General features: G+C 38.9%; 1 protein-coding gene across 2 annotated transcripts; it reads right to left on the bottom strand.

Annotated features, from left to right (window-relative positions):
• Positions 1-6139: 6139 nt before the first annotated feature.
• Positions 6140-9840, bottom strand: ndufc1 (NADH:ubiquinone oxidoreductase subunit C1). 2 transcript variants are annotated; one of them, XM_031288308.2, is made up of 4 exons: positions 9612-9840; positions 8866-8969; positions 7464-7536; positions 6140-6253 (listed from the first exon to the last, which is right to left on the bottom strand). In XM_031288308.2, the coding sequence occupies exons 1-3, from the start codon at positions 9655-9657 to the stop codon at positions 7477-7479; spliced, it is 210 nt and encodes a 69-aa protein (XP_031144168.1). In that variant the 5' UTR covers positions 9658-9840; the 3' UTR covers positions 6140-6253; positions 7464-7476. The 2 variants fall into 2 exon arrangements, with proteins under 2 accessions (XP_031144168.1, XP_031144169.1); XM_031288309.2 differs by having other exon boundaries at positions 6140-6251; positions 7457-7536.
• Positions 9841-9879: the final 39 nt, after the last annotated feature.

Below are 9879 nucleotides of genomic sequence, written 5' to 3' on the forward strand. Positions count from 1 at the left end.
GTTTCCATGTAGTTACATAGTCACTGAAATGATCATAACCACTACAGTGCTCAATTACCTATTTTTGAGGGGAAAATAAACTTTTTTCGCCGCAAACATTTTGCCACGAAAGCATGAACTGTTCTCTGGAGGACATCCACCAGACCAGCGGGCGCCCATGGATTGTTGTCGGCCGCGGCAGGTGAGGAAGGCGGGGAGGAATTAGAAGGATGCCGGTCGGCCCTGCTAGCCTGGCTAAGGCAACTAACACACAGTTCGCCACTGCAGAGACTACTATTCACCAACGCCAGATGGATCGCACACAAAATGGATATATATGCTACAAATACACAGGGAACTGCTGCTTGATGATTATTACTGAAGCCTGACTGAACACTCACTCATCCCAGACGGCAGCTAGCAGCTAACAAGGTAGGTGAATTTAAACAATGTCTGAGTTGAAAACGCATCTTGTTGTCATGTAAGGGCTCTGTTCATGTTGCACAGACATTTTAATTGCATTTTGTGTCTGTTAAGAGGCACAAAGGCACTCTTTATGATATGCCCCCAAAACTGCCGTTCTAGCTAAGTGGGAGCTCTCGGCATTAGCTGCAGCAGCTCCAGCTAGCACCAATTCAGCTCGTTTTTTTTGCTATCGACAGTACTCATATACTTATAGCGATCAAGATTAACGTAAAAATTGCCCCGAGTTCTCCTTTAAGTAAACGTAAGTAAATATCATCAGGAAAATGTACTTAAAGTATTAAAAGTAAAAGTACTCAATGCAGAAGAATCCTCACATTTTAGAAACTGGAAACGATCCAAACAGTTATGTCAATCAAGTAAGTGTTTAATGGTCTAATCATTTCAGCTTTCAGGACTGGTAGGCCTATACATTGTTGGTTAGTTTAATTTATAATGAAACATCGTATTTTATAAACATGTGTTTTGTGTGCAAAACACATCTTCATTTGTAACTAGTAAGTAAAGCTGTCAGATTAATGTAGTGGAGTAAAAAGTACAATATTTCTCACTGAAATGTAGCGGAGTAGAAGTAGAAAGTGGCATGAAAAGAAAAGACTCAAGTAAAATACAAGTACTTCAAATTTGTACTTAAAGTGCTCTTATTATGCTCATTTTCAGGTTCATAATTGTATTTTGAGGTTGTACCAGTAGAGGTTTACATAGTTTAATTTTCAACCATATTTTTGTTGTACTGCACATTGCTGCAGCTCCTCTTTTCACCCTGTGTGTTGAGCTCTCTGTTTTAGCTACAGAGTGAGACATCTTGACGATAAAGTAGGGGATGCTTTTGGGTGTGGCTGCAGACCCAGAGCGTCGAATAGTGACGCCCAGAGTCCCGACCCAGAGCGTCAAAAAGTGACGCTACGAGTCCCGACCAAGGGCGTCTAAATATGACGCTAAAGGAGACTTTTGGCGTCAATAACAAACGCCAAAGGCACCTGACCAAGTGTTGCTGAGTGAAAATGTGTATCTTGGTGATACGGACTCAAACTAACAGTCCCCAAGGGTCCTAAGTCGGGTGTGTGTTATATGATATTGGGACAAGAAATACCCTTGCAAAGTATAGAAAGTTTTACACCTGCTATATTTTCTTCTACAACTGCACTTCATACTTGTCTTATTAAAATCTACCCCAAAACGTGTCATAACACTTTTCATGGCATTGATCACCCTCCATACACCATGGTGACTTTCCTCCGCCCTACCCTTTTCAGTGGAAGTGTTAAAGCCCAGAAGGTCGCACAGACAACACGTCAAAGACAAAATGACACTGTTTTTTTCATGCTTATTCATTCCTGTATTTATCTCTGCTTTTACAGTCTGTGTTTTCAGGGCAGGCACAAAATAATGTTGCTGCTGTGGATTTTTTTCTCCAAATATCTTACTTATTTAGATAACTGTTGTCCTTGATGTTAGCTACTTTGTTTAGTTTCAAAATGTCTCATCTTAGAAACCATTACAAAGAGGACAGTCCGGAGATACAAGGAGGAATTGTTCCTTTCTCCCTCTAGTTCAAAACAGGTTTATTGAAATAAAAGAACGTCTCTCTCTCTTTCTTCTGTAACAGACTGACGTGCGTGTTTGTGTGTGTGTGTGTGTGTGTGTGTGTGTGTGTGTGTGTGTGGGTGGGTGGGTGGGTGGGTGGGTGGGTGGGTGTGTGTGTGGGTGTGTGTGTGTCTAACAGAACAAACATACTTAACAGTATACTTAAACACTACTACAATTCCTGATTAAAGAACATCTTTGTACATATTTGTCTAACAAAATACAAATGTGTGTGTGTGTGTGTTCTTGTTTAACTATATTGGTGGGGTCCAAAAACGAGAATACAGTATACTTGTGGGGTCCGGACAGCTTTGTGGAGCCAAAATGCTGGACCCCACAACTTTAAAGGGCTGTTTGAGGGTTAAGACTTGGTTTTAGGATTAGGGTTATAATTAAGTTATGGTTAGGGTGAGGGTAAGGGTTAAGGTTAAGCATTTAGTTGTGATGGTTAAGGTTAGGGTAAGGGGCTAGGGAATGCATTATGTCAATGACGGGTCCCCACAAAGATAGTGAAACGCACTGTGTGTGTGTGTGTGTGTGTGTGTGTGTGTGTGTGTGTGTGTGTGTGTGTGTGTGTGTGTGTGTGTGTGTACGAAAACAAGTGTTACAACCCACCCCACCCCTGTCAGCTGTAGTTTAGCTCGCTGTATTAGCATAGTGGTTTGAAATTAGCAGGGGAAAAATGCATCACATGTTGCCTAAGAAACTACAATTCAATCTAATAGAAGTCATACCATTTTATCTGCAATAGTGTAGATACTAAACAAAATATAGTCATGGTAAAAAAAAAAATTACTTTCTTACATCAAAATCATTTTTTTGTTTCTACATTCATAATGTGCCCGTTTCCAGCCTTGACTACCCCCATGGGGGAGTTGGGAGAAAGGAGGAAAATACTGAAATGATCACTTGACTACTATCTTATCCCTAATTTGTGGAATTGGTGGTGTTCCACCCATCTCCGGTCTCCCCTACAATATGAAGGACAAGGCCCAGTCCAAAGCTTACAAAAACACATTATGCACGATAACTACTAGTGTTGGATATGGTCGAACCGGCAAACAGCTTCATTCCCCAGGCTGTCACATATTGTCAAAACGATATAAAAATGTCTATCGTACATATTTTTCTATATCGTTTATATCATAATGCCGAAAAACCAGCAGCTGAACTGCGTTACGGCGATGTATAAGTCAGTTTTCATTTGTTTAATTGTATTTAATTCACACAGGAGTATGCAAAAAAAATGAACACATGCTATATTCTGATATATATTGTTGTCGACATACAGTATGAAATGACCTATTTTGGGATAGAAGATTTTGGCTATATCACACGCCCTACTTCAAATTAAAAAATAAAATCAAAGACTCACTCACTTAGAATATTGTATAATTGAGGACACATTTCATTGTTCTGCTTGAAATTCAGTATCCAGATCTTTGTCCTGATCCACACACGTGAACTACATCTAAAAAATCTAAATTTGCTTGCTGCTTATTGCTGCCCTCTCCTGGGTAAATTAATGCTAGACACTTTGACCTTTTGCCTTACAGTACAATTGCACTATTTAGAGCAGGGGTCTTCAACGTTTTTTAAGCCAAGGACCCCTTAACTGTGAGAGACAGCGCAGAGACCCCCTACTACATATTGTATAAAATGAAGTTGCATATTAAACTGGCTCTACAATAACGTGTAGCCTTTTTACATATATAGAATACTAATAAAATTATTGTTGGCATGATTTTACAAATCATGTTTTAATGTTACACATACATGTGGCGCAGTGAATCCTTAGAATGAACTGGATCTGTAACTGTAACTAACTTTTTTTAAATTATACAAATAGATTGATTTATTTTTGCTAATATGTTGGATTTTTCATGGACATTTTAATTTTTGACAAAAGATTATATAAATAATTATATATTATACCATGATTTGGCAGCCCCCCTGCAGTAACTCTGAGGACCCCCTAGGGGCCCCGGACCCCCTGTTGAAGATCGCTGATTGAGAATGTATTACTGTATTGTACATTATACTTATCTTTTTTAATGATATATAAGTTACATTTTTTTAATCTTATTTGTATATATTACTTATCTTTTATATTGTACTTGTACGTGTCCTTATTACATATACAGTGAGGAAAATAAGTATTTGAACACCCTGCTATTTTGCAAGTTCTCCCACTTAGAAATCATGGAGGGGTCTGAAATTGTCATCGTAGGTGCATGTCCACTGTGAGAGACATAATCTAAAAAAAAAAATAAAAAAAAAAATCCAGAAATCACAATATATGATTTTTTAACTAGTTATTTGTATGATACAGCTGCAAATAAGTATTTGAACACCTGAGAAAATCAATGTTAATATTTGGTACAGTAGCCTTTGTTTGCAATTACAGAGGTCAAACGTTTCCTGCAGTTTTTCACCAGGTTTGCACACACTACAGGAGGGATTTTGGCCCACTCCTCCACACAGATCTTCTCTAGATCAGTCAGGTTTCTGGGCTGTCACTGAGAAACACGGAGTTTGAGCTCCCTCCAAAGATTCTCTATTGGGTTTAGGTCTGGAGACTGGCTAGGCCACGCCAGAACCTTGATATGCTTCTTACAGAGCCACTCCTTGGTTATCCTGGCTGTGTGCTTCGGGTCATTGTCATGTTGGAAGACCCAGCCTCGACCCATCTTCAGTGCTCTAACAGAGGGAAGGAGGTTGTTCCCCAAAATCTCGCAATACATGGCCCCGGTCATCCTCTCCTTAATACAGTGCAGTCGCCCTGTCCCATGTGCAGAAAAACACCCCCAAAGCATGATGCTACCACCCCCATGCTTCACAGTAGGGATGGTGTTCTTGGGATGGTACTCATCATTCTTCTTCCTCCAAACACGGTTAGTGGAATTATGACCAAAAAGTTCTATTTTGGTCTCATCTGAGCACATGACTTTCTCCCATGACTCCTCTGGATCATCCAAATGGTCATTGGCAAACTTAAGACGGGCCTTGACATGTGCTGGTTTAAGCAGGGGAAACTTCTGTGCCATGCATGATTTCAAACCATGACGTCTTAGTGTATTACCAACAGTAACCTTGGAAAACGGTGGTCCCAGCTCTTTTCAGGTCATTGACCAGCTCCTCCCGTGTAGTTCTGGGCTGATTTCTCACCTTTCTTAGGATCATTGAGACCCCATGAGGTGAGATCTTGCATGGAGCCCCAGTCCGAGGGAGATTGACAGTCATGTTTAGCTTCTTCCATTTTCTAATGATTGCTCCAACAGTGGACCTTTTTTCACCAAGCTGCTTGGCAATTTCCCCGTAGCCCTTTCCAGCCTTGTGGAGGTGTACAATTTTGTCTCTAGTGTCTTTGGACAGCTCTTTGGTCTTGGCCATGTTAGTAGTTGGATTCTTACTGATTGTATGGGGTGGACAGGTGTCTTTATGCAGCTAAAGACACCTGAAAAAGGTGCATCTAATTTAGGATAATAAATGGAGTGGAGGTGGACATTTTAAAGGCAGACTAACAGGTCTTTGAGGGTCAGAATTCTAGCTGATAGACAGGTGTTCAAATACTTATTTGCAGCTGTATCACACAAATAAATAGTTAAAAAATCATATATTGTGATTTCTGGATTTTATTTTTTTTTAGATTATGTCTCTCACAGTGGACATGCACCTACGATGACAATTTCAGACCCCTCCATGATTTCTAAGTGGGAGAACTTGCAAAATAGCATGGTGTTCAAATACTTATTTTCCTCACTGTAAGTTATAGAAGCGTATTTTCAATTGCTCTGTATGTCTGGCACATATTGCAGAATTGACACTAAAGTTGACTTGACTGCAATTTAACCAGTACTACAAGATAAAAGATGTTATTTAAGGGCTATACTGCTGCTCTGGTGTATTTCGAAGTCAAAGGCCAACAAATATGACAACAAGTTTAAATACTGATATATACACACTATCTATCTCAGACAGTTGGTCTATTAATAAAGAAGTACAAATCACGCACAAATAATATATTGATCAATACCAACACCACAGAAACAGCTGTGAATTGATATGGACAAAATGATCACGACTCTTATTTATTTCACATGATACATTTTTATTTTACACAGAATTCAGAGTGAGGAATCGGGAACAGAGGAAATCAAAAGAAGCGGACCAACAAGTGCATCCTGTAGACAGGACCTGACCTACACGGGACAAGAAACGAAAGAATATCATGTTTTATTTGTTCATCCATTTAGAGATTTTATATCTTCACTCTGGATGATATAATACCAATAGAGAAAGAGCGCGTTTAAGTCCCGCCCCCGCCAGAGGGGAAAACAACTCTCCGCTCTCCGTTGACTTGTATTGCGTAAAGTGTTCCTCCTCGTCAATTTCGTCTGCTAGCAAACAACAGAAAAATGCCTAAAAGCTGCTTTGTGTAAGTTTATATGAGCTGCAGACATTATAAAACTGAGCTTTTACGAAGACAAAAGTGGATACAGAGGTGAGGAATCAGCAGGAAGAACGGGGAGACTGTGGGATCACGCCGCATCATCAAACTAACCTAACGATATGTCCGACGTTGCGTGTGTTAGCTTAGCTAACAGAAATATAGTGAGCCTAAAACTGACATTTGGATATTTGACTTGGTAACAAAATGCTTGCTGCAAACATAACGTCAGACATAATATTAGCTTACTGTCAGGATCCCACTGTCTTCCCGTCCTTCCTGCTGATTCCTCACATCTGTATCCACTTTTGTCTTTGTGAAAAGCCCATTTTTTCGGGTCGGCACCTTATATAAAAATTAAGGTATGAGGAACACTCCATTAATTACAAGTCAACGGAGAATGGAGAGTTGTTTTCTAGTGGTGGGCGGATCGACCCAAATATCGATAATATCGATACCAACGTTGGTATTGATATTGATCAGTACCAGTGTAATGAGATCAATACTGTAGTTTTAGTTTCTCTTTTAGAAGAGGAGCGCCGTGTGGCTATATTTTCAGGCCGAAAATGAAACAAGGGCAAGCTGTATAATTTGTAAAAAGGCTGTAAGATACAGTGGTAACACAACAAATTTATACAAGCGTATGAAATTATTAATAATCCAAAGGAAAAATCACAAAAAGACTTGGTCATGAAAATTCAATCAGATTTAGCAATTTGATGATAAATCCACCTTAATTATTGAAAAGTATCGGCGATATTGGCCCTGTATTTACTTGGTATCGGATCGATACCAAATTTTGCAGTATCGCACTCCACTACCGTTTTCCCCTCCGGTGGGGGAGGCTTTCAGAGCATGACGCGATGCGCTCTGTCTCTATCATGCTACATGGTAATATAGGTATCAAATCACAAAATAATGATATATTGTATGTTGGTTCCATATCTAGACAAACACTCACATACCAGTGTGAAGAGTTATTCCAGGCCATTCCTCACTTTGTACTCCTGTACATCTGTGCTGTGCTGCTTGAATAGCTGCAGGGGGGAAGACAGATACAAGTCATTTAAATGTACCAACTAGTTATATCAGATTCGTATTCAACTACATCCAATAATTGTAAATTCTTTTAAAGCTTTCTGGAGGGCTCCTAAGAGGCTTTGTGCCGGGGAGAGACATGTATGATGGGCTTATGGTGTTGTCATTCATTATGTTCATTTGGTTTATGGTTTATTGTCTATTTTGTTATTATTTTGTTTCACGGCCTTGAATATTGCAGTTACTGGGTCATGTTTTCTGGATTTTTGTCTGGGTGGGTGGTGATGACGAGGGGGGTGTATGTTCATGTCGCAAATTGTATGTTTTGTGTTGTTTTAAAAATAAATAAAAATGTTAATCACAAACAAAATCTTGAATCCTTCACTGCCTGGCAGATCTGCAATAAAGGAGTGTTTGTCTTCAATGTAGCTTCAGATTAGGACTGGGCGATATGACGATATATAGTGTCAAAACGATATAAAAATGTCTACTGTATATATTTTTCTGTATGGTTTATATCGTAATGTGGAAAAACCAGCAGCTGAACTGCGTTACGGCGATGTATACGTCAGTTGGAAGACGCTTCACGTTCTGATCCTCGTATCTTATGTTTATTTTGCACTAAAGTTCTTAATAAAATGACAAAATACTCAGTATTTTTCATTTGTTTAATTGTATTTAATTCACACAGGATTATTCAAAAAATAGGCTTTACCATGTGGTTATTTCATGTAGCCTATTGATTTATTGAATTACCAGAAAACATGCTATATTCTGATATATATTGTTGTCGACATATGAAATGACATATTTTGGGATAGAAGATTTTGACTATATCACACGCCCTACTTCAAATAACAAAAATAAAAAAAACTCACTCACTAAGACTTTTGTATAAGATAACTGAAGACACATTTCATTGTTCTGCTTGAAATTCAGTATACAGTTGTTGTCCTGATCCACACGTGAACTCAAAAATCTAAAGTGCTAGCTGCGTGTTGGTGCCCTCTCCTGGGTAAACTAATGAAAGACATTTTGGGATACAATAACAGTACTCAAACTTTTCCTGATTGCTACACAATTCTGAAAAAAAAGGTCTTTTATCTTGCTGGAAGACATGTACATTCCTGGATAGGTTAGCCAATGACATAAATTGCACAATTGGTGTATGAACAGAGTTTGGTCTCCATACAAAGAGATAGAGATAAACTCATTGGGCTCAGAGAAAACCCTGCGTGAATCGACCATAGCAGTCTGACAACAAAATAATCTGTTTGATAAATGATATGTTATTAAAATGTTTTGTGTGAAATAATGTGGTTATTTACCAGGCCCCAAAGGAAAGCAGATGTTCCAAAGGCAAGGCTCACCCTCACCCAGTTGGGGTTAGCAGTGTCAGGCTTGGAGCTTGTGAATACAGACCTGGATGTAACTGCAAAAAAAAATTACCAAAATACTGTTACAATACAACCACTGTTTTCAATGAAAAACCCATATGATTCTCCTGGCCATATTCCATATCAATAATACTGCATATTTGAGTGCTCTCTATGCGCTACTGTATGCGTTGGTGGAAGCAGACTGTGGACGTTAACTGTGGACTGTCCAGTTATTAGAAGTTAGCCGAATTAAAGAATTCCCCTAACTCACACTAAAAAGTAAAAAAATTAAGTCTTCCTTCATATGTGGGCTTTCCAAAAAAACGGGGAAGCATTAAAGTACAAAAGTTCTGAAAGACATTTGGCGTGTATGCCCCTTCATACACGAGATACTGGTATAACGTGGGTACAACTTGGTTTACAAGCCTTACTGTTAAATTAGATAAACAGTATAATAATATATTGGCAAACAATTGGGTAAACAATTGAAAAGTACTAAGCAACACTGCCATAAAAAGCATACATTTAGGGGGAGAACCCCGTCTCTGTGACTGCAGTGCTAACGTTACATGAATGCTAAGCTAAGGTCAGGCTTCAAAATAAATACGGCGTTCACGTTGTAAATATCCAGATAAATAAAACGTGTGTTTCAAAACCATAACCATGAGTTCGTTGCCACTATGTCAAAATCTTACCTTTGCTGACGAGAGCAGCTCTATATAATAACCGGTTGAAAGTCATTTTTAGCTTAAGAACAGGAGCTCACTTCATCCGATTTGCAATCCACCGCGGTTGATTAACCTTCCTGAAAGCTGACAGGCCTGAGTAGATGATACGGATAAATCGCTCGAACACTTACAACAACAATCTCATCTGTTTGCTGTAACATTTGTCATCTTAAACTCAACAGATATATGACATAATATCCATAACACAGTTTAGCATCATTAGCGTTCAAATTCC

Source organism: Sander lucioperca, chromosome 1, assembly GCF_008315115.2.
Source record: "Sander lucioperca isolate FBNREF2018 chromosome 1, SLUC_FBN_1.2, whole genome shotgun sequence".
Lineage (NCBI taxonomy): Eukaryota > Metazoa > Chordata > Actinopteri > Perciformes > Percidae > Sander > Sander lucioperca.